General features: G+C 45.0%; 1 protein-coding gene across 2 annotated transcripts in view; it reads right to left on the minus strand.

Annotated features, from left to right (window-relative positions):
• Positions 1-24,175, minus strand: part of COL24A1 (collagen type XXIV alpha 1 chain) — an 804,368-nt gene that overhangs the window by 284,764 nt on the left and 495,429 nt on the right. For both annotated transcript variants that reach the window (XM_030205800.1, XM_030205801.1), the window contains 2 exons: positions 23,675-23,728; positions 18,176-18,229 (listed from right to left, as the gene is read on the minus strand). In XM_030205800.1, coding sequence (XP_030061660.1) covers positions 18,176-18,229; positions 23,675-23,728 — 108 coding nt within the window. The remainder of the gene's footprint in view (positions 1-18,175; positions 18,230-23,674; positions 23,729-24,175) is intronic.

The following is a 24,175-nucleotide window of genomic DNA, read 5'->3' on the forward strand; positions in this document are numbered from 1 at the left end:
GTGGTCACTCACCCCCTCCCACCCTAAAAACATTTTAAAATATTTTTTCCAGCCTCTATGCCAGCCTTAAATATCATACCCAGCTCCATGACAGCAGTATGCAGGTCCCTGGAACAGTTTTAGTGGGTACTGCAGTGCACTTCATGCAGGCGGACACTGGCCCATCCCCTCCCACCTGTTAAACTTGTGGTGGTAAATGTGAGCCTTCCAAAACCCACCGGAAACCCACTGTACCCCCAGCTAGGTGCTCCCCTTCATCCCTAAGGGCTATGGTAGTGTGTACAGTTGTGGGGAGTTGGTTTTGGGGGGCTCAGCACAAAAGGTAAGGGAGCTATGCACCTGGGAGCTTTTTCTGAAGTCCACTGCAGTGCCCCCTAGGGTGCCCGGTTGGTGTCTGGCACGTCAGGGGGACCAGTGCACAACGAATGCTGGCTCCTCCCGAGATGGGCATCCTCGGGTTCCATTATTGCCGAAACTCGGGGACGACCAAACACTAAGGCCATTTTTACTGCAGCTGTAAAAACAGGCTTTTTCTTGTATTATTTGCCATGCAATAATGTTGCCATCAGCGCACAGCCATTACAAAGAAATTAGAGCAAGTGCACCTACCACCACTCCATTTTTTAGGCAGTAAGGGCTCATGCATTATTCCTACACTAATCAGTTAACATGTGGTAATGTAGCTGCACTAACCGATTAAAGCAGGAGCGCCCACACTCTGCCCTAGATATGCCACCTCAAAAAAACTTTAAAAAATTTTTAGTGCAGGCAAATTGGTACTATTCTAACTACTATAATTGTTCACACTTATTATGAAGAGCACTGCATTTTCTAACTGCATTAAGGAGGTAATTGTATAACTAAGCACTCACATTTCAGTTCTACTTGCACATGTGAATGTACAAAATACCTGCATGCTAAGTGTACATTTACATATGTACGTGGCATCAAAACAGTTAAGAACTGTTCTGTAAGATTGTGCTTAAGTAGCACAGCATAAACGTGCCACTTACAGAATATTGTAAGTTGCATGACCGCTTGCCAGGGCTATAGCTGGTGTAACTGCAGGTGCTTAGATTTTACATACCCTAATACTGAGTTACACTAGTATTCTATAATGGTATCTGGGTGCTCAGGTGCCAACATAGACTAGGCTCTCATCGTGTGGTATTAGGGCACCTAAAAGGAGACAACCACTTACAGAATTACCTTCTAAATGCAATGTCTATTGCATTATACAGTGAATAGTATGTTATGATTACGAATAATCTGGCTGGATGGGACACAGGACTTTAATCCCCTAGATAGATCCTGTTTCACTGAATTGACTATTTGGAAACTTCTTATAAACTGCTTCTTTTTTTCAGAACTGGCATAGAAAAAGTAAAACCCCTATAACACATGTTATCTTATAACAGGTTTAATCCTCTCTAAACACAGTATTTATTGCCAGTTAATCCCCTGTCTGAGTAAAAGGACCTCAGCATTGCCTTATGCCGTCAACTTCAACAGAATGAGCACTAGCTGCCAGTAAATATACTGAAGGACTATTTTTTTTAAGTGAATGGATGACAAGTTGATTTAATGGTGCACTAAAACTGTGGCATTTAAATGAAAGGATGTTTGGGTGAGTAGTACACTTCTCAAAAAATACTATTACTAAAGTTGAACAGGCCTTGCATACCTTTTACTTCAAATGAGTTTAAATTGCATTCCGAGTTTCAAATATATACAAAGATGTTTCAATCCCAAGTGGAATATATTTCAAATCTATCTGAGGGAACATGAAATTAGAGTATGGTGTATATATTTTTCCCCTCAAAATGAACTGACTTCTAATCAACGTTCTTATGCTTCTGCAGTAACCTTGGTTGGATTTTCAGGGAATGATCAATGTACATGCAAATAACGAAAACAAGGGTGAACACAAAAGAATATAGGGCCCCTTTATTTATTTGCTAGGATTTATTAATTGCCTTTATGAAGAGATTCACCCAAGGTGGTGCCATAATGGAACAAAGCAAAAACATCCAGGGCTAAAAGTTAGACATTTTGGTATAGACCTGTTTCAATCATAACTAAAAAGGTGCCCTAATAACCAAATGACCACTGGAGGGATTAAGTCATGACCCCCCTCCTTTACTCCCCCAGTGGTCACTAACCCCCTCCTACCCCACCAAGATGTGAAAGAAACGGTACATTCCAGCCTCTATGACAGCTTCAGATGTTATGGCCAGCCCTATTAAGAGCAGCAAGCAGGTCCCTGGAGTAGCCTAGTTATCGGTGCAGTGGCACTGTAGAGAAGGGAACCCAAGCCCATATTCCATTCTAACTGTTATACTTGTGGTAGAAAATGTGAGCCCCCCCTCATCAAAAACCTACTGTACCAACATATAGGTGGTGCCTGCAGTCATAAGGGCTATTGTAGTGGTGTACAGGTGGGTACAGTAGGTTTGTGGTGGGTTTTGGAGGGCTCACCATACAATATAAAGGGGTAACAGTAAGATGTGTACCTGGAACCTTTTATGGGCAGTCCACTGCAGTGCCCGCTAGGGTGCTCTCCTGTTCTGCTGGGATGTCTGTGTGGTCAGTATACTAAGAATGCTGGCCCCCATACATCCCAATAGGTTGTTCTTGTGTGTTTTAGCATTGGATTTTTTTTTTTCAAAAATGGTCCAAAAAGATAGATGCACTGAGCACAAAGCATCTAGCAAATGGCCATTTTTGAAACAAAAAGACAGATGATATTGTCAGGTTCAAAAATCGCTATATTCGTCACTTGATTTTTGGACGTTTCCAGCAAAACATCCAAAATCTGATTTACACATTATATATCGAAAATGCTTCTCCACAGATAAAGCATGTGAGTGATATCATCCACGGAGCCCAGTGTGGATACCTTACTACTGATAGAGAATGGAGTGTTAATATGAAAGGGGCATGGGCACGTTAAAAATAATATGGGAGGTGCACCGTCGCTTTAAAACAGTGAGCCAACCGCGCATGCATGGGTATCTTCCCACCTGCTGCTCGAGAGTGGGACCAGCAGTATAATACAAAAGCTAAGAAGACAACTCCAAGTGGAGATGGGAGGGATGTGAGAATATATACCTGCTGTCCTTGGAGAACACCTGCAGCAGGTAAGTAACTTTGCTTTCTCCGAGGACAAGCAGGCATAATATTCTCTCATTTGGGACTCACTAGTTGTTAGGCTCATAATGTTAATAATGAACTTAGTAACTGAAGCAGACAGTTAGCCTGGCTTAAAAAAAAGGGCCAGAGGGTGGAGCTGACATTAAAGAGTAAAAAGATTTTACAAGACTGCTTGTCCAAAACGTCTATCCCACCTGCTGCTCCAGAGAGAGCAGTGAAGGTGTGGATAGACCACGTATCCTCATTGCAAATGTCTTCAATGGAAGCAGAGCAGAAAAGGGCTACTGAAGGCACCATGGCTCTTACATTGTGAGCAATGACACAGCCATGAAGGGTCAAGCCCAGCCTGAGTATACATATAGGAATACAGCCAGCCAAACTGAGATAGTATGCTTTGGGATGGAAATCCCCAATATGTTAGAATCAAAAGATACAAAAAGCTGGGAGAATTTCCTATGAGGTTTAGTTCACTTCAGATAATGCTCTAGAGAATGCTTGCAGTCTATGGTATGCAGTACTGCTTCTCCAGGATGACAGCGTGGCTTAGGGAAGAAGACAGAAAGTACAATGGATTGAGATGGAACTCCAATACCACTTTAGGGAGGAATATGGGGTGGGATCAGAGAACAACTCTGTTGTAGTAGAACCTGATGTAAGGTGGGTTTGCCACAAGAGCTTGAATTTTGCTTACTCTCTGGCAGAAGTAAGTGCTATTAAGAACAGTACTTTCTAAGTGACAAAGTTCAAAGAACAGGAATGGAGTGGTTCAAATACAGGTTTCACGAGAGCTGTGAGGATGACATTAAGATCCCATGCTACCAGAGGTGGTTTGATAGGAGGTTTGGTATGAAATAAAACTTTCATGAATCTAACTATACAGGGATGAACAGAAAGTGGCTTATTATCAATCCTAGAGTGGAATGCACTAATAGCATTCAAATGTACTCTGAGTTAGTTTTGAGGCCAGAATCGGAAAGATGGAGGAGGTATTCAATAAGGGAAGAGCGAGAACATAAAGTAGGGTTGAGTGGTCTGGCTTTACACCAGAGGGGGTATACATTATGTGTTAATGTTCCAGGTGGTGGAGAATGACTGGAACAGGAAGAGGATCGACACTTTTGTGCTGATTACTACTGCCATATGCATGCACAGAGTTATTCCTGTCTCAGCAGGTGTAACTTTGGGGCCTGTTTACTAAAGGATTTCTCCCATTTGTGTCTATGAGAAAAATGCCTTTGTGCAATAGTATTCAGGTAGGTTATTATGAAGGTACATATATTACCTTTCTAAAATAAGTGTAACAAGTGCCAATGTGCCTTCTCCATCTAGGTACTCTATTACAAACTTATCCTCTGAAAGTTAGTACACAGGGCAGAGTTATGTACTTAATTTCTCATTTTTTTGTGCTTAAGTGCCAACTAACATAGTATACAAAAGCAGATAAAGACCTTTACTGTACATCCGGTCTGCCCAACAAGAGAACAACAAACTAAAAGGAAATATATATGGAAATAACCACCAAAAAGGGAAGAAAGGACATAACAAAACTAGATATCAGGAAAGCAGATAACTAATACAAATTAAGACATCAACGCCCCGAATCGAACCCTACTATTCAATCCAAATGGGATACGTAAATGCTAGATCAGTAGTAACCAAAACAGAAACCATAACAGACTGGATTACTGCAGAAAATCTTGACCTCCTATTTATCACTGAAACTTGGGTCCATAACCTTCAAGACCCTATAATCCTAGAACTATGTCCACCAGGATACAGAATTACACAATGGACAAGAAACGGAAAAAGAGGAGGAGTAATAGCCATAATACACAAATCTGAATTCAACATCACAAACACAGCTGAATCCATACTACCACAACTTGAAATCGCTTCCATAAGAATAAGTCACCCAAACTTACAGGAACAACTTAACGCAGTTATACTCTACAGACCTCCAGGAAACTGGCGAGATAGCCAAACACACCTCATGGACTTTATCTCGAACACCTGTATCTCTTCCTCTAACCTTATCATAATAGGAGATACCAACTTACACCTGGAAGATCTCACCACAACAAGTACCCAAAACTGCAAAGAATTCCTACAGCTCTGGGACCTACAAGAACCAAATACGCAACCGACACACGAAAAAGGACACACATTAGACATCATAACACACAAATTCGACCACAACGCTAACTTTATATTAACTAATATTTTTTTTTTTGTTACATTTGTACCCCGCGCTTTCCCACTCATGGCAGGCTCAATGCGGCTTACATGGGGCAATGGAGGGTTAAGTGACTTGCCCAGAGTCACTGGTCACCCATACTGTGGTCAGACCATTACATAGCAAACATCACCCTCCAATGGAGAAGGAAAGACCTACCTAACAAACAAATACGAAAAACCTACACCACAAGAGGAAAAATAGACCCAGCTGAATTTTGGCAACAGATCTACATTGACAGATGGACAACAAAGACAGACACAATCCAATTCCTCTCTAATTGGGATAATAGATGCAAACTGATACTAGCCAACATTGCCCCAATTCAAACCAGAACCTCGCACAGGAAAAACTCAATACCATGGTTCAATGAAGAACTGAAAAAACTCAAAACACAAGTTAGGACACTAGAATGTACGTGAAACAAAAAAAAAAGATGATCCCACCCTTAACGCTTGGAAACTACTCCGAAGGAAATACAAATATGCCATAAGACAAACCAAAAGACAATACTACAAAACTGAAGTCGGGCCAAATTACAAAGACATGCACAAACTCTTCCAACTCGTGAATAAACTATTAGACACAACCCCAGTCACCACCAACAACAAAGACACTCCAGGAGCCGACGACTTGGCAAAATACTTCAACGAGAAAATCATAAAACTACGACTCAAAATACCAGCCAGCCCAATCAAATATACTACACTCCTAGAATGCCTAGACCCAGAACCCAGAATCCACCCAGCAGACAGGATCTGGACTGAATTCACTATACTACCAGAAGATCTTATCTCACAGACACTTAAAAGATTCGCCAAATCTCGCTGTAAATTAGATATATGCCCAAACAACCTCATGAAGTCGGTCCCCCAACAATTTATAATGGACCTAACTAACCATGTGAATTTCATGCTACAAAATGGACTCTTCCCAAAGGAGAAAGGAAATATTCTACTCACCCCCATACCCAACGATGCAAAGAAAAATACTAATGAACTAACAAACTATAGACCAGTAGCATCCATTCCCTTATTCACCAAAATAACAGAAGGCATGGTGACCAAACAACTCACAGAGTATCTAAACAAGTTCTCGGTACTGCACGATTCCCAGTCAGGATTTCGCTCTAATCACAGTCCGGAAACCCGTACTAGTCACGCTTATGACCAAACTCAAACAATTGATAGCAAATGGCAACAACATACTACTGTTACAATTTGACATGTCAAGCGCATTCGACATGGTTGACCATGGAATTTTATTACTCATCCTCGAATACTTCGGAATCGGAGGTAACGTTCTCAGATGGTTCAAGGGTTTCCTAACCACTCGCTCATATCAAGTGACATCAAACTCGACTACATCAGCCACATGGACACCTGAATGCGGAGTTCCACAGGGATCCCCCCTCTCATCGACCATATTCAACCTAATGATGACACCCTTGGCTAAGCTACTATCGAATCAGAATCTAAACCCATATATATATATATGCCGATGATGTAACAATCTTTATCCCATTTAAACACGATCTAAGAAAAATTTCCGACGAAATCAACCAAAGCCTACACATAATGAACTCCTGGGCAGATGCATTTCGACTGAAACTAAATGCTGAAAAAACCCAATGCCTAGTACTCACCTCGCAATACAACAAGAAGGAATTTATCACCATCAACACACCTAATCTAAGTCTACCAGTCTCAGACACCCTAAAAATCCTTGGAGTCACCATTGATCGACACCTAACACTGGAGAATCATGCAAAAAACATAACTAAAAAGATGTTCCATTCAATGTGGAAACTAAAAAGAGTCAGACCATTTTTCCCAAGGAATGTCTTCCGCTACCTGGTACAATCACTGGTACTTAGTCATCTGGACTACTGTAATTCACTCTACGCCGGCTGCAAAGAGCAAATACTCAAAAAACTCCAGACAGCCCAGAACACGGCAGCCAGACTAATATTCGGCAAACCAAAATACGAAAGCGCAACACCCCTTCATGAAAAACTACACTGGCTCCCACTCAAAGAACGCATCATGTTCAAACTCTGTACCTTGGTCCATAAAATCATCCATGGTGACACCCCAGCCTACATGTCAGACCTAATAGAACTACCACCCAGAAATGCAAAAAAATCCTCCCGCACATTCCTCAACCTTCATCCTCCCAAATGTAAAGGCTTGAAATACAAATCAATGCATGCATCAACCTTTTCCTATACAAGCACACAGCTCTGGAACTCACTGCCACGTAACCTGAAATGGTCTACGAAATGACCAATTTCCGCAAACTCCTGAAAACTTATCTCTTCGACAAAATATATCATAAAGAACAACACGCGTAACTCTACATTCTTTAAGATATCCAGGAATGTTCTTTAATGTCTTTTGCTTTCACACTATCATGTACCTAATGTCTATGGCTTTAACACTATCATGTATCTCACCATCATGTACCCAAAACGTCTGCTAAAACAAATGTATACTCTTTTCTATTTCTAGTACTATGTATTTCACCATCATGTACCTAAAACTTGCTGTAAAAAACAAATGTACATTCTTTTCTATTTCCAGTATCCACGATGAATTGTAAGCCACATTGAGCCTGCAAAAAGGTGGGATAATGTGGGATACAAATGTAATAAATAAATAAATAAATAAAAATAAATAAAATAAACTCATTGCATATGGTATGATGCACTATAAGCATATGCATACTTGATCTTGAACTTCTGGAAATCTAACATTGTACAAGTTTTCAACTAGAATTAGACACCAGTCAACTCATTCTCTTAGTTGTGTGGGAATAAAATAATTTATATTAAAGAGGACCAATATTTTCTACCTTTAAAAACATTTATAAACTGAAAATAAAATCTATAAAGGCTAACGATTTGCTATTTCATGATCATGGACAGTTTCTTTTATTATTTCAGTCATTTCCTCCAGCCTCCAGTGGACAATCAAGTTGGGACATCAAATGCATGATTAACCTGTTCATAAGATACAGAAGAAATCTCCATGGCTGAATTTCTCACAGAAATTTGTGAGTCAGAATAAAATAGCTAAAATGTATGTAAACTCGCCCTTCCCTTTGGGGTCCATCGTAGTATTCCTGTCTTTTGCAATTAACTTAAAAATATCCAATCCTTCGCTTATTTTGACAGATGTTTCAGTTCCAAGCCAACAAATGCTGTACCCATTTGTAATTTCTAGATTTGAATGCACATTTTCAGAAAGGTTCCTGCATGATCCAGCTCAGAACCTATTGCAATCTGGAAATTTCCATTTCCATTCTATTTGATATACTGCCTATCTTAAAAATCTAGGCAGCTTACAATGTATGCACCATATGACTTTATGAAATGCAGTAAAAGCCTAGCATAACAACCATCTTATACTTATAAGTATTAGAAAACAAAACATTACTGAAACAAAAGAACTTAGCATAACCTCTGTATCCCATTACCATTTCTCTCTTATTTTCTTAGACAATTATTACAAATAAAATACATCTGCATTGCAATTACATAGGACAAACCACTAGCTAAGTTTGTTAGGTACAAATGATTTACAGCTGTGCCCTAATCATGGTGTTTCATGGCTAAATGTCACATCTGATTGAGAACAGAAAAAAAACATAGTTACATAGTAGATGACGGCAGAAAAAGGCCTGCACGGTCCATCCAGTCTGCCCAACAAGATAACTCATACATGCTACTTTTTATGTATACCCTACTTTGATTTGTACCTGTGCTCTTCAGGGCACAGACCGTATATAAGTCTGCCCAGCACTATCCCCACCTCCCAACCACCAGCCCCCGCCTCCCGCCACTGGCTCTGGCACAGACCGTATAAGTCTGCCCAGCACTATCCCTGCCTCCCACCACCGTCTCTGGCACAGACCGTATAAGTCTGCCCAGCACTATCCCTGCCTCCCAACCACCAGCCCCGCCTCCCACCTCCGGCGCTGGAGGAGAAAATGGATTGAAGAGCAAAGGGGGTGGGTTTTGGCTCCTCCCCCTAAAACAATGATGTTTAGCCAGCTATTAAAGGATTTGCGCCATTCTAACCCACTTTACTGCATCGAGGTCTACATTTTGATCTTGTGGAAGTTATTTAATTTTTTGATGCCTCGTTTACAAATGCAAATTGTGAACTCTCCAAGGCCAGGGAAATACTTAACTGGCCTTGAACTACAACTGAAAAAAATGCCTGCGCTAAATCCAAGATCCTTTGTTTTCCTTACATCGGTCAGTGCAGTATCAGCGAAATGCTACACATTAAGATCGTGGTGGTAGGTGTGCACTAATGTGCGTTCTTATAAAGCTCACGTACACTACTGCACATGCAATTGTGCAACAGCAAAAACAAAAAGCGCGAGGAGACCGTACAAAGTCAAGGAAGTGAACCTGAACCACCTCCTTGTACAAAATAAACTGGCGTACTGCAAAGTTAGCTAAGCTTTGTTTTGCTTTGTTGCGGCGCGCAAACCACAGACTGAAAGAAAACATCATCACCCCACATAGCAGGATTATTCCTGATGAAGTTCTTTCATATTTGTTTCAGAGCATTTGATCATCTTGAATCTTCAATATCATTTATAAATATGTTAAATAGCACCAGTTCCAGTACTGTTTACCCTCCTCCATTGAGAGAAATGACCATTTAACCCTTACCTTCTATCCCATGACCCTTTAATTTTTTAAGAAGTCTCTGATGAGGAACTTTATCAAAAGTTTTCTGAAAATCATGATACACTACATCAACTGGCTCACCTTTATCCACGTTTATTGTATTTGTTTCAAGTGCTTCCATTGCGTTTGTCGCGGTCTTTTCTTTCCAGCTTGCAAGATAGTTTAATTCGCTTTATCTGGAATCAAAAGCATCCGCGTTTGCCGCAAACCTTTTTGTATAAGAGTAAGCTAGATGGGGGGGTTGGGGGTACCAAATCTTTTCTGGTACTACTGTGCGGCGCAGTCGCGATCAGCAATAGAGTGGTTTCGGAAGGAAGATCATACATTGTGGGTACATATTGAGCAGGATTTGATTGGTACTCGCCCATTGGGGCACTTGATGTGGCTTCCTTGTAAGTATAGGGGTCGGGTTGAGAGGTTTCCACCTACAGTATAGGCCACATTTTATTATTGGGATCTTTTGTTTCTGGCTCGACAGCCAGTTCTCCACATGCACCCTAAGTTCCTACCTAAGATTGTGTCAGAGTTCCATCTAAACCAGTCAATTGTTCTTCCAACATTCTTTTCTAACCTAGGGGAACTGGGTTTGATTCCCACTGCAGCTCCTTGTGACTCGGAGCAAGTCACTTAACCCTCCATTGTCCCAGGTACAAATAAGTACCTGTATATAATATGTAAACCACTTTGAATGTAGTTGTAAAAACCACAGAAAGGTGGTATACAAGTCCCATTCCCTTTCCTTTCCTAAACCTCATGCCCATCCTGGCAAAAGTGCAGTGCACACCTCAGACTGCAAGTGAGCATTGCCTTTTTATTTGGAGCGGACTAAGCCTTACAGGCAGTCCACTTAGCTTTTTTGTTTCTTTTGATCCCAACAGGATGGGGGTCGTCATCTGGAAACACACAATCTCCAATTGGCTGGCAGATTGCATTTCTTTCACTTACGCCCAAGCCGGCCGGACTTTTGAGGGTCATGTCAAGGCTCAATGTCAGAGCCATGGTTGCATCGGTAGCCCACTTGAGGTCAGCCTCTATAGAAGAGATTTGCAAGGCTGCAACATGGGCCTAGGGGGGTGGAGTTGGATTCTAAACCCCGAACAGATTCTGAAGCACTGACTGCCCGAACCGACTGTCGCGTCGGGTATCCTGCTGCAGGCAGTAATGAGATGTGAATGTGTGGACAGATGACCACGTCGCAGCTTTGCAAATCTCTTCAATAGTGGCTGACTTCAAGTGGGCCACTGACGCTGCCATGGCTCTAACATTATGAGCCGTGACATGACCCTCAAGAGCCAGCCCAGCCTGGGCATAAGTGAAGGAAATGCAATCTGCTAGCCAATTAGAAATGGTGCGTTTCCCCACAGCCACTCCCCTCCTGTTGGGATCAAAAGAAACAAACAATTGGGCGGACTGTCTGTTGGGCTGTGTCCGCTCCAGATAGAAGGCCAATGCTCTTTTGCAGTCCAATGTGTGCAGCTGACGTTCAGCAGGGCAGGAATGAGGATGGGGAAAGAATGTTGGCAAGACAATTGACTGGTTCAGATGGAACTCCGACACTACCTTCGGCAAGAACTTAGGGTGAGTGCGGAGGACTACTCTGTTATGATGAAATTTGGTGTAAGGGGCCTGGGCTACCAGGGCCTGAAGCTCACTGACTCTACGAGCTGAAGTAACTGCCACCAAGAAAATGACCTTCCAGGTCCAGTACTTCAGATGGCAGGAGTTCAGTGGCTCAAAAGGAGGTTTCATCAGCTGGGTGAGAACGACATTGAGATCCCATGACACTGTAGGAGGTTTGACGGGGGGCTTTGACAAAAGCAAAACTCTCATGAAGCAAACAACTAAAGGCTGTCCTGAGATCGGCTTACCTTCCACACGGTAATGGTATGCACTGATTGCGCTAAGGTGAACCCTTACAGAGTTGGTCTTGAGACCAGACTCAGACAAGTGCAGAAGGTATTCAAGCAGGGTCTGTGTAGGACAAGAGCGAGGATCTAAGGCCTTGCTGTCACACCAGACGGCAAACCTCCTCCATAAAAAGAAGTAACTCCTCTTAGTGGAATCTTTCCTGGAAGCAAGCAAGACACGGGAGATACCCTCTGACAGACCCAAAGAGGCAAAGTCTACGTTCTCGACATCCAGGCCGTGAGAGCCAGAGACTGGAGGTTGGGATTCAGAAGCGCCCCTTCGTCCTGTGTGATGAGGGTCGGAAAACACTCCAATCTCCAGGGTTCTTCGGAGGACAACTCCAGAAGAAGAGGGAACCAGATCTGACGCAGCCAAAAGGAAGCAATCAGAATCATGGTGCCCCGGTCTTGCTTGAGTTTCAACAAAGTCTTCCCCACCAGAGGTATGGGAGGATAAGCATACAGCAGACCCTCCCCCCAGTCCAGGAGAAGGCATCCTTTGCCAGTCGACCGTGGGCCTGAAGTCTGGAACAGAACTTAGGGACCTTGTGGTTGGCTTGAGATGCGAAGAGATCTACCAAGGGGGTGCCCCACACTTGGAAGATCTGGCGCACCACACCGGAGTTGAGCGACCACTCGTGAGGTTGCATAATCCTGCTCAACCTGTCGGCCAGACTGTTGTTTACGCCTGCCAGGTATGTGGCTTGGAGCAACATGCCGTAACGGCGAGCCCACAGCCACATGCTGACGGCTTCCTGACACAGAGGGCGAGATCCGGTGCCCCCCTGCTTGTTGATGTAGTACATGGCAACCTGGTTGTCTGTCTGAATTTGGATAATTTGATGGGACAGCCGATCTCTGAAAGCCTTCAGAGCGTTCCAGACCGCTCGTAACTCCAGGAGATTGATCTGCAGATCGCGTTCCTGGAGGGACCAGCTTCCCTGGGTGTGAAGCCCATCGACATGAGCTCCCCACCCCAGGAGAGACGCATCCGTAGTCAGCACCTTTTGTGGCTGAGGAATTTGGAAAGGGCGTCCCAGAGTCAAATTGGACCAAATCGTCCACCAGTACAGGGATTTGAGAAAACTCGTGGACAGGTGGATCACGTCCTCTAGATCCCCAGCAGCCTGAAACCACTGGGAAGCTAGGGTCCATTGAGCAGATCGCCATGGGAGTCACATGAACTGTGGAGGCCATGTGGCCCAGCAATCTCAACATCTGCCGAGCTGTGATCTGCTGGGACGCTCGCACCCGAGAGACGAGGGACAACAAGTTGTTAGCTCTCGTCTCTGGGAGATAGGCACGAGCCGTCCGAGAATCCAGCAGAGCTCCTATGAATTCGAGTCTTTGAACTGGGAGAAGGTGGGACTTTGGATAATTTATCACAAACCCCAGTAGCTCCAGGAGGCGAATAGTCATCTGCATGGACTGTAGAGCTCCTGCCTCGGATGTGTTCTTCACCAGCCAATCGTAGAGATAGGGGAACACGTGCACTCCCAGTCTGCGAAGCGCCGCTGCTACTACAGCCAGGCACTTCGTGAACACTCTGGGCGCAGAGGTGAGCCCAAAGGGTAGCACACAGTACTGGAAGTGACGTGTGCCCAGCTGAAATCGCAGATACTGCCTGTGAGCTGGCAGTATCGGGATGTGTGTGTAGGCGTCCTTCAAGTCCAGAGAGCATAGCCAATCGTTTTCCTGAATCATGGGAAGAAGGGTGCCCAGGGAAAGCATCCTGAACTTTTCCTTGACCAGATACTTGTTCAGGGCCCTTAGGTCTAGGATGGGACGTATCCCCCCTGTTTTCTTTTCCACAAGGAAATACCTGGAATAGAATCCCAGCCCTTCTTGCCCGGATGGCACGGGCTTGACCGCATTGGCGCTGAGAAGGGTGGAGAGTTCCTCTGCAAGTACCTGCTTGTGCTGGAAGCTGTAGGACTGAGCTCCCGGAGGACAATTTGGAGGCTTTGAGGCCAAATTGAGGGTGTATCCTTGCCGGACTATTTGAAGAACCCAACGGTCGGAGGTTATAAGAGGCTACCTTTGGTGAAAAACTTTCAACCTCCCCCCGACCGGCAGATCGCCTGGCACGGACACGTTGATGTCGGCTATGCTCTGCTGGAGCCAGTCAAAAGCTCGTCCCCTGCTTTTGCTGGGGAGTCGTGGGGCCTTGCTGAGGTGCACGCTGCTGACAAGAGCAAGCGCGCTGGGGCTTAGCCTGGGCCGCAGGCTGTCGAGAAGGAGGATTGTACCTACGCTTACCAGAAGAGTAGGGAACAGCCCTCCTTCCCCCATAAAAACGTCTATCTGAGGAGGTAGATGCTGAAGGCTGCCGGCAGGAGAACTTGTCGAAAGCAGTATCCCGCTGGTGGAGCTGCTCTACCACCTGTTCGACTTTCTCTCCAAAAATGTTGTCCGCTCGGCAAGGGGAGTCCGCAATCCGCTGCTGGATCCTATTCTCCAGGTCGGAGGCACGCAGCCATGAGAGTCTGCGCATCACCACACCTTGAGCAGCGGCCCTGGACGCAACATTAAAGGTATCATATACCCCTCTGGCCAGGAATTTTCTGCACGCTTTCAGCTGCCTGACCACCTCCTGAAACGGCTTGGCTTGCTCAGGAGGGAGCTTGTCCACCAAGCCGGCCAACTGCCGCACATTGTTCCACATATGGATGCTCGTGTAGAGCTGGTAGGACTGAATCTTGGCCACGAGCACAGAAGAATGGTAGGCCTTCCTCCCAAAGGAGTCTAAGGTTCTAGAGTCCTTGCCCGGGGGCGCCGAAGCATGCTCCCTAGAACTCTTAGCCTTCTTTAGGGCCAGATCCACCACACCAGTGTCATGAGGCAACTGAGTGCGCATCAGCTCTGGGTCCCCATGGATCCGGTACTGGGACTCGATCTTCTTGGGAATGTGGGGATTAGTTAAAGGCTTGGTCCAGTTCACCAGCAATGTCTTTTTTAGGACATGATGCATGGGTACTGTGGACGCTTCCTTAGGTGGCAAAGTCTCTTTTTTTTTTTTTTTTAGCGAAATCGCTAAGACGCGCTAGGGTCAACTTGACGGGCGCGAAACGGCGGCAAAACACGACCGTCCAGAGCACGGACAAAAGAAGACTGACGAACACGAGCCGGTTTGGGCGGGAAGACGGCCGCGCATGCACGGTGCGCATGGGCGCGCGAGAGCTAGCAAAAGCCTAGTGGTTAGTGCAGCGGACTTTGATCCTGATTCCCACTGCAGCTCCTTGTGGCTCTGGGCAAGTCATTTAAACCTCCATTGCCCCAGGTGCAAATAAGTACTTGTGTATACTATGTAAACTGCTTTGAATGTAGTTGCAAAAACCACAGAAAAGTGGCATATCAAGTCCCATTTTATTTCCCTTTCTCTTTCTGGGCCAACACTTTACAGGACCAGGACACTGCACCAGTGATTTCACAGTAAGAATCCTGAAAGGTAACTTTAAAACAATACAGGAACGTAAGACCTTTGAAGTCAGAATGATTGAATATTTTGACACCCAACAGACAGGACTCAACAAGGATCTGGGTTTTCTAGCCCATTATAAACCATAAAGTTGTATTTCTCTGTTTATCACTCTCCTCTCAACTACCCACACCCATCCTGTTAGACTATCAATAAAATGAAATGCTTTGATGTACCCATGCATACATACCTCCTACCCACCCCCACCTTGCTAGACTGTCATTGAAATGCTTTGAAGCTTCACTTACATATACTATCAACTAACACATTTGCTTATTTCCGATCTGACGAAGAAGGGCAACCTTTGAAAGCTAATCAAGAAACGTATTAAGTTATGTCCAATAAAAAAGGTTTCATCTTATTTTCTTTTCCAAGTTTTATTTTGTTTGATTTCTATTGATAACCTTTAAGAGTGGACTAACACGGCTACCACACCTCTCTAACCAAGTCACAGAAATACCAACAGGTCTGTATGTAGGACAATAGATCTCACATCTGTCATCCCAGAAATAGTGGATTTTCCCCAAGTCCATTTACTAACGGTCTATGGAATTTTCCTTTAGGAAGCCATCCAAACCTTTTTAAAACTCCGCTAAGCTAACCGCCTTTACCACATTCTCTGGCAATAATTTCCAGAGTTTAATTACACGTTGAGTGAAGAAAAAGTTTCTCCTATTCGTTTTAAATTTACTACATTGTAGCTTCATCACATGCCCCCTAGTCCTAGTATTTTTGGAAAGCGTGAACAGACGCTTCACATCTACCCATTCACTCATTATTTTATAGACCTCTATCATATCTCCCCTCAGCCGTCTTTTCTCCAAGCTGAAGGGCCCTAGCCGCTTTAGCCTTTCCTCATAGGGAAGTCGTCCCATCCCCTTTATCATTTTCGTCGCCGTTCTCGGCACTTTTCTAATTCCACTATATGGTTTTTGAGATGCGGCGACCAGAATTGAACACAATATTCGAGGTGCGGTCGCACCATGGAGCGATACAAAGGCATTATAACATCCTAATTTTTGTTTTCCATTTCTTTCCTAATAATAACTAACATTCTATTTGCTTTCTTAGCCGCAGAAGCACACTGAACAGAAGGTTTCAACATATCATCAACGACGACACCTAGATTCCTTTCTTGGTTTGTGACTCCTAACGTGGAACCTTGCATGACATAGCTATAATTCGGGTTCCTCTTTCCCACATGCATCACTTTGCACTTGCTCACATTAAACGTCATCTGCCATTTAGATGCCCAGTCTCCCAGTCTCGCAAGGTCTGCTTGTAATTTTTCACAATCCTACCGCGATTTAACAACTTTGAATAACTTTGTGTTATCAGCAAATTTAATTACCTCACTAGTTACTCCCATCTCTAGGTCATTTATAAATATGTTAAAAAGCAGCAGTCCCAGCACAGAGCCCTGGGGAACCCCACTAACTACCCTTCTCCACTGAGAATACTGACCATTTAACCCTACTCTCCGTTTTCTATCTTTTAACCAGTTTTTAATCCACAATAGAACACTACCTCCTATCCCATGACTCTCCAATAATACCTAACATTCTATTTCCTTTCTTTGCTGTCAGAGCACTCTAACCCGAGGGGTTCAAATTATCATTAATGATGACTCCTAGATCCTTTTCCTGGTCAGTGACTCCTAACATGGAACCTTGCATCACGTAGCTATAGTTCGGGTTCCTCTTTCTCACATGCATCACTTTGCACTTGTTCACATTAAACATCATCTGCCATTTGGATGCCCAGTCTCGTAAAGTCGTCTTGCAATTTTTCACAGTTCACTTGCGATTTAACAACTTTGAATAACTTTGCTTCATAGGCAAACTTAATTACCTCACTAGTTACTTCCATATCTAGATCATCTAGGGCAGTGGTACTGAATATTGGCTCTGAACACTGCAGCACTACCTTAGTGCTAGGGTGGTTCAAGGGCTGAGTCAAGGAGGAGCAGGCACCTTCTGTATTCAATGCCAGTGCTCACACAGCTAAGCAGGCAGAACCACATAAAAGGCAGCCTTATCTTTGCCCACTATTCTTATGATGGCACTGAATACTGTCCGGCACCCATATAACTTTTGGGTTGCTATCTGACCCTGGATATTTAATGCCATGCCAGTGCCTAGATATGGTCCAGTATTGAATATTCGGGCTTAATTCAGCTTGTGCCTGCCAGCAGCTTTAAAACCTCTGACCGCCGTAGGCTGAATATCAGTGCAAAAGTATTCTTTTGAATAAATTACAATTTTAACTTACTATTCAATAAACCAAATGTAATAGGACTCATGAAAGACTTCATATGGGATGGCAATGCTCTTCAAGTTAGATTAGAGTGTGATTGATTTTTGAATTATGTTCACTAGTACAAAGGGGTACAATGATTCCAGACAGTATTCTTGAGGAACACTAGTTCCAGTTCCATAAATGGGTGAAATACTTCAATTTGTTCTCTTGGATTGTGATTTTCAGTCCAAGAAGTAGCTCTCTCCTAACTACATTATATATTTTTATGGCTTTATCTTGGTCGCCTATAATAAAGGATTGCTTTATCCTAGACATTTATATCAAAATAACTTAGATCCAGTATGCCTATTCACATTGTCAATAGATCCCTGCAATGCGAGACACTGAGAGAGTTTGGCATGGTGTATGCTAGTAATGAAATAAATTCAGAAGTCACTTACCCTTCGTCCCTTTGGACCTTGTAGACCAGGGGGTCCTCTTGGCCCTGAAAGACCCTAAAATATAGATCAACAATATGCTAATTATACTGTAGCACATTTCACGATAAACTAATAAGAGAAAGTATTTACTGTTTATATCAGTGCTTTCCAAAACTCGTTGAAACTCCTAAAAATTCATGTAACCCTTCCTGATGATGAAACCAAAATAACAACCCTTCTGTCACGTCTGTGGTCGTGACCCCTCTCAGCTTACCTTATTTCTTGCGGTCAGCTTCTAAGCTGGCTTCTGTCTGGTCTTTCTGAGTTAGTTCTGTCTCTGTCTCTGTGTGCTGGCTGCTTCCAGCATGGCTCTGATTATTCCACTATACAGCACCTGTGTGTGTTAAGCGTCCCTGTGTGTATCCTGCTGGTATCCAGTTCCGGCCCTGTCCGGTAAGTCCTGCCGGCCACCTGCACTCAGGGGCTCAACTCCTGAGGAACGGTGGTCAAGTGCAGGTGAAGTCTAGCTGGCCCTGTCAGAGTTCTGCCTTATCCCTGTGTGGGGTGGTTTTGCCTGCCACTGCCGCTCCTCGGCAGTGGTCCAAGGGCTCACGATCCTAGTTCCTGCTTTTGGAAAGCCTGACACCTTCACGCGCCTCCCCTCCCTCATCCACTTACTTGTCCCTCAGTTATCCAAAGCATGGAGTTATTAGGAGCTGCAGGAGTGTCAACAATAGCAGCAATTAGCATAGGGCCCTGTGAGACAGTGTGTGCTCACAGACCGCAGTACACTGCCTGGATTTCCAGTCTAACAGGAAGTCCACTCAGAAGAAAGGGACTGGGTCTGTGAATATTCAATGAAACTGCAGGCCTCATGCTAACTGCTACTGCTGGGCATCAGTCACAGAAAGAGGGAGGGGGATTAGCCTTGTTTCTGAGACCCCATCTACTGATGATGTGAACCCATTTCGGGTTCCAACCCATAGATTGGAAACCATTGCTTTACACCATACTTGATATTTCTCTCCTGGGTCATTTGTTGTTAATATTTTTACTTTTTCAACCATGCAAAAGTATTTGAGAACCTTATCACTACTACTGTACACTATGTTCCAAATTTTTGGGCCTAGGCCCTTGGTCTTCACTCCCAGTCCTTAAGGGCCACCCAGGGGTCAGGTTTTCAGGAAATCCATAATGAATGTGCAAGAGAGAGAGAAATAACTTGAACATATATAACAACATTTTACATGCTCATAAAGAGGATTATAAAATAGGGTTGCCTCACCAAAGGTTTGCTGACTGCCATGGCTAATTACTTCTACTTCTGCTCTCTATCTTGTTCAACTGCCACTGCAACACCACTGTAGGACTTGCAGCAGCAGCAGCAATGCATAAGGGAAGGAAAGGGGCCTGTCTTAAGCCCAAGCATGCCCTGAGCTAGTTTAACAGAGAGGGCATGATTGACATATCGTGCCCTCTTTGTTAAACTAGCTCAGGGCATGCTTGGGCTTAAGGCAGGCCCCATTCCTTCCCTTATGCATTGGTGCTGCTGCAAGTCCTACAGAGGTGTTGCAGTGGCAGTTGAGCTCAAGATGGGCATATGGACTCAAGATGGGCCACATACTTTCCTTCTGTTTTATGTGTTAGTGCTGATGCCACATGTTAAGAACCTGGGATACATTCTGCAGCAGCTGCAGGTAAGGAAAGGAAGAGCTGGACATCTTGGGGCCATAGGGGGAAGGACACAGTGATGGGAAATGCTGGGCCATTGAGGGAATGGGAGATGGACACAGCGGAGGTGCTGGACACAGATGCGTCAGCGACACAGAAGAAAGCTGCTGCACCGTAGGAGAGACACACACACGAGGAAGACATTGGACACAGGCACAGAGGAGCTGGACATGGGAGAGAGAAAGAAGTGGGAGAGTTAGTGAAAGACTGGCAAATAAGAGACTGGAGAAGGCAATAGAGATGGTGAAGGAGAGAGAGATGGTGAAGGAGAGAGAGATGGGGAATGGGAAGGCTAGAGCAAGGGAAAGAGAAGGAAAGCTGTATGTAGGTGCAGTAAAAAGAGGATAATTGAGGAGTGGTTGGAAAGGAGGAGGAGTGAATTCTGGATAGAGAAACAGAAAAGTCAATTGAAGAACTCTGGAAAGAAGAGATCAATGTAGGGAAGGAATTGTGGACAGATGGAAAAAGGTAAAATGGAAAATAGACAGGACAGGAGACCCCAGAAACTAAGTTAAGAAAAGATGGACGGAGGAAAGCAAAAACCAGAGAGATCAATGTAATTAGAAAGATAAAATGGCCGGGGGGGGGGGGGGGGGGGGGGGGACTCATCCAGAGCTCATCCAAAATGACCGCCTAGATCTTCCTCTCAGAGATGTCTCTGAAAATAATGCCCCCTTCCCTTTATCTTGACTTCAAAGATTACAATCAAGAAGGGGTAGAAGGAATAGGATGGCTGAACAGACAAAGGAGAGTGGGAGGTAGCAATGTATGCTGTTGCCTGGGGCTTGAGACTGTCTCCTGTCAAATTTTGCCTCCTGTATGTTCAATTCATGCTGTCCCCTCCTTCTCAAGTTTCTGTTGCTGTTTCTCCCACTCTCTCTCCACAACTAATGTTGCTTACTCCTTCCCTTTTTTTCCTCCTCATTCACCTCCTTCTCTCACTATGCTCCCTTACAATACTTCCCTTCTCTCTCTCTCCTGGTGCAATCTTGATCTCCAATTCTTGCTGATGTCCTCTCCCTCTCTCTTCTTGATGCCACCTGCTTCCATCCTTCCTAGAAGATATGATTACAAACCATTTCCCTCCATCTTTCCAGTTCCTCCCACTTCCCCCTGCCCCTGTCTTTTCCAAAAGACAAAGTGAGAAGAGATCAAAAGAAAAATAAAAATGAGGGGGGGGGGGGGGGTGACAGGACTCAACTGGCTCGGTCTGGTCCTTCGACGCCGGCATCGAGGGACACATCGATGTCGGGAGTGGAGGTACACATCGCTGCTGAGAGGCCAAAAAACACTGGGAGTAGCAAGGCATTGAGTGGGTCTCAACTAAAGACTTGCACGGGAACGGGATTCGCGGGATTCCCGTGGGGACGGAAGCAGTTTCTGTGGGGTTCCCGTGGAGACGGAAGCAGTTCCTGTGGGGTTCCCGTGAAAGTGTATGCTGCACTTGCGCCAGCCTCTCACCTACAAGTTCTTTGAGTGCTGTCTCCTCCTCCTCCTTGCTTTAACAGTACAGATGTGGGAAGCCTCCATTAAGGAGGTGGTAGAGATACAAATGGTGACGAAATTCAAAAAGGCATGGGATGAACACAGAGGATCTCTATTTAAAAAATGGAAGTTATAAAAAACCTAAACTTAAATGGCTGCATGTGTGTGGATGTGTCGCGTGACACTTTCATGGTGACTCTGGCTGTGATGAACTAGGGCCGATACCGGGAGACCTGTACGGTCTGTGTCTCATATATGGCAATCTGGTTTTGGATGGGCTGGAAAGGGTTTAGACAGCAACTTTAGTGGCTGGAACATGAGGACAGTTCTGGACAGACTTTTATGGTCTGTGTCCTGCAAATGAGAAGATGAATAGGCTGGAGTGGGCTTTGAGGGCAACTCCAGCAGTTGGAACATAAGGATAGGGCCAGGCAGACTTCTATGGTCTATGTCCCAGAAACACCACAGAAAGACCATAATCAAGCATATATCATCACATTCATAGTTGATTTAATCATGAATTGATAATGACTGTGACTAATGGGCAGACTGGATGGACCGATCCGGTTTTTATCTACTGTCATTTACTATTACTATTAATCCTCTCTGCTTCCGGGCTGATGCGCAGACCTCAGCTCTGACATAAGCAAGAGCATCAGATGTCGCCTGACTTACCGGCGCGTGCATGTGGTGATCTCTTAGCACACAGTGCCAGTGAATCAGAGAAGTCTTATATGTGCGCATTTCCGTTCCTTCCTTGCCTGCAGTGCTGCGGCTCAAACCCAGAGACTGAGAGAGCTGACAGGATTTTTTTTTAATGTACCATTAAATTCTTGTGGGTGAGGACAGGTTAAATTCTTGTGGGGACGGGCGGGGACGGGTAAGATTCCCCATGGGGACGGGCGGGGATGGGTTAGATTTCCTACAGGGACGAATGGGGACGGGTTGGATTCCAGTGAGGACGGGATGGATTTCTGTCCCCGTGCAACTCTCTAGTCTCAACCCACCTCGAGGTATCCAACTATGCAGGCCCCCCGGGACCATCCATCGTCGGACCCGACCCCAGGCGACATGGGGATTCAATGACGTCCTCATCAGTACCGAGGAGTCTCGGTGAGGTGCATCGAGCGAAGGCAAAGAAGCACCGACACTGTTCTCCTTCGACGCATGGTGCCGGGAGCTTCGAGGTGCTGAGGGATTTGGCACCTGAGAAGCGTCGACGCCGGGAGGACTGCTCCCCCTCCATAAGGAGGTGCCGACGAGTTGGCCTCTTAGCAGTCCAGTTCCTGCTCCTGAGCCTCAAGCGACTCTGCCACCGACTGCTCCACTGGCCCCGCAGCCTTCTCCGATGGAGGCTCTTGATGAGCGCATTCAGGCCTTACTTCCAGAGTTTCTGGAAGGACTGCTGCATCAGTCTGCATCGGCGTTGGGGGGTGCCTGTGCCTGCCGTGCTATCACCTGCAGCTGTGTCTGGCCCTCCACCCGTGGTGAGGTCTCCGAGCTCGGTGCCGCTTGCGGCTCTAGTATCAGCTGCCACCCAGGTCGACTCCCCATCGACGTCGGTGGAGGAAGCTTCGTCGCAGTCCATGTGAGAGTCGGCCGCTCGACATCGCTACTGAGGCCATGGGTCTTCGGCGTCAAAGCGGGTTTGATCTCAGAAGTCACTGAGAGAAGTGCTCTCTGATACCAAGGAAGAGCGTTCGTGGGAGTCAGAGGAGGATCCCAGGTACTTCTCCTCAGATGAGTCCTTTGGGATTCCCTCTGGACCTTTCCCTCCACTTGAAAGGAGACTGTCTCTTCCTAAGAGCCTCTCCTTTTCATCTTTTGTACGGGAAAAGGCTCAGGCCATTCCATTCCCCGTAGACGTGGAGGATGAGCCCAGGGCTGAGATGCTTGAGGTCCTGGACTACACCTCTCCACCTAAAGAGACAGTGACAGCTCCTTTGCAAACGGTACTCAAGGAAGTCCTTACGTGAAACTGGGCGTCCCCGCTGTCTGGCCCCGTGATCCCCAAGAAAACTGATTCCTAATATCGGATCCATGGTGAACCTAGGTTGATGAGGTCTCAGTTACCCCATAACTCCATGGTAGTGAACTCCGCCCTCAAAAGAGCCAAGAGTTCTAGGAACTATGCTGCAGCGCCCCCAGACAGAGAAGCTAGGATCTTGGGTTCTTTTGGGAGGAAGATGTATCAGACCGCTATGCTTGCTGCCCATATACAATCATACCAGCTCTTCAAGAGCATCCACTTGCGGAACTCGGTGCGACAGTTATACAGTAAAAAAAAGAAGAAGTTATACTCACAGGTGATCCTTGTGGCCCAATCAGACCAGGTAAGCCTGGTGGTCCTGGATAACCCTACAATTTCAAGTAGACAGTTAAAAAGAATGAAATATTTTATAATCTGTTTTCTATATGTGAATATGCAGCGCTGGCCGGTTATGTTAGTAGTAGGCAAATATAGGACTGCTATTTATGCAGTCCGATTTGACTGCTAAACTTACCCAGCTAGTGCTTGCATATTTGCAGATAGCTGACATTATTGTGCGATACAGTCGGTTAGCAGCTATGCGCTAAGAACTAGATTCTATATATCACACCTAAAAAACATCAGAACCAAAATGAAATTCACCTAAGTGTATTCTATAAAGTCTGCCTTCATTTAGGCGTACTTTATACTATAAAGCCTAAATTTCCATGCAGTATATAGAATATGCCAAGTGCTGTTCCTCACAACTAAATTTAGTCGTGAGCAGTTATGCCAAGTAAAACTTGGTGTAAATCCCGATGCCCAAGTTATGTGCA

The sequence above is a fragment of the Microcaecilia unicolor genome, chromosome 6, assembly GCF_901765095.1.
Source record: "Microcaecilia unicolor chromosome 6, aMicUni1.1, whole genome shotgun sequence".
NCBI lineage: Eukaryota > Metazoa > Chordata > Amphibia > Gymnophiona > Siphonopidae > Microcaecilia > Microcaecilia unicolor.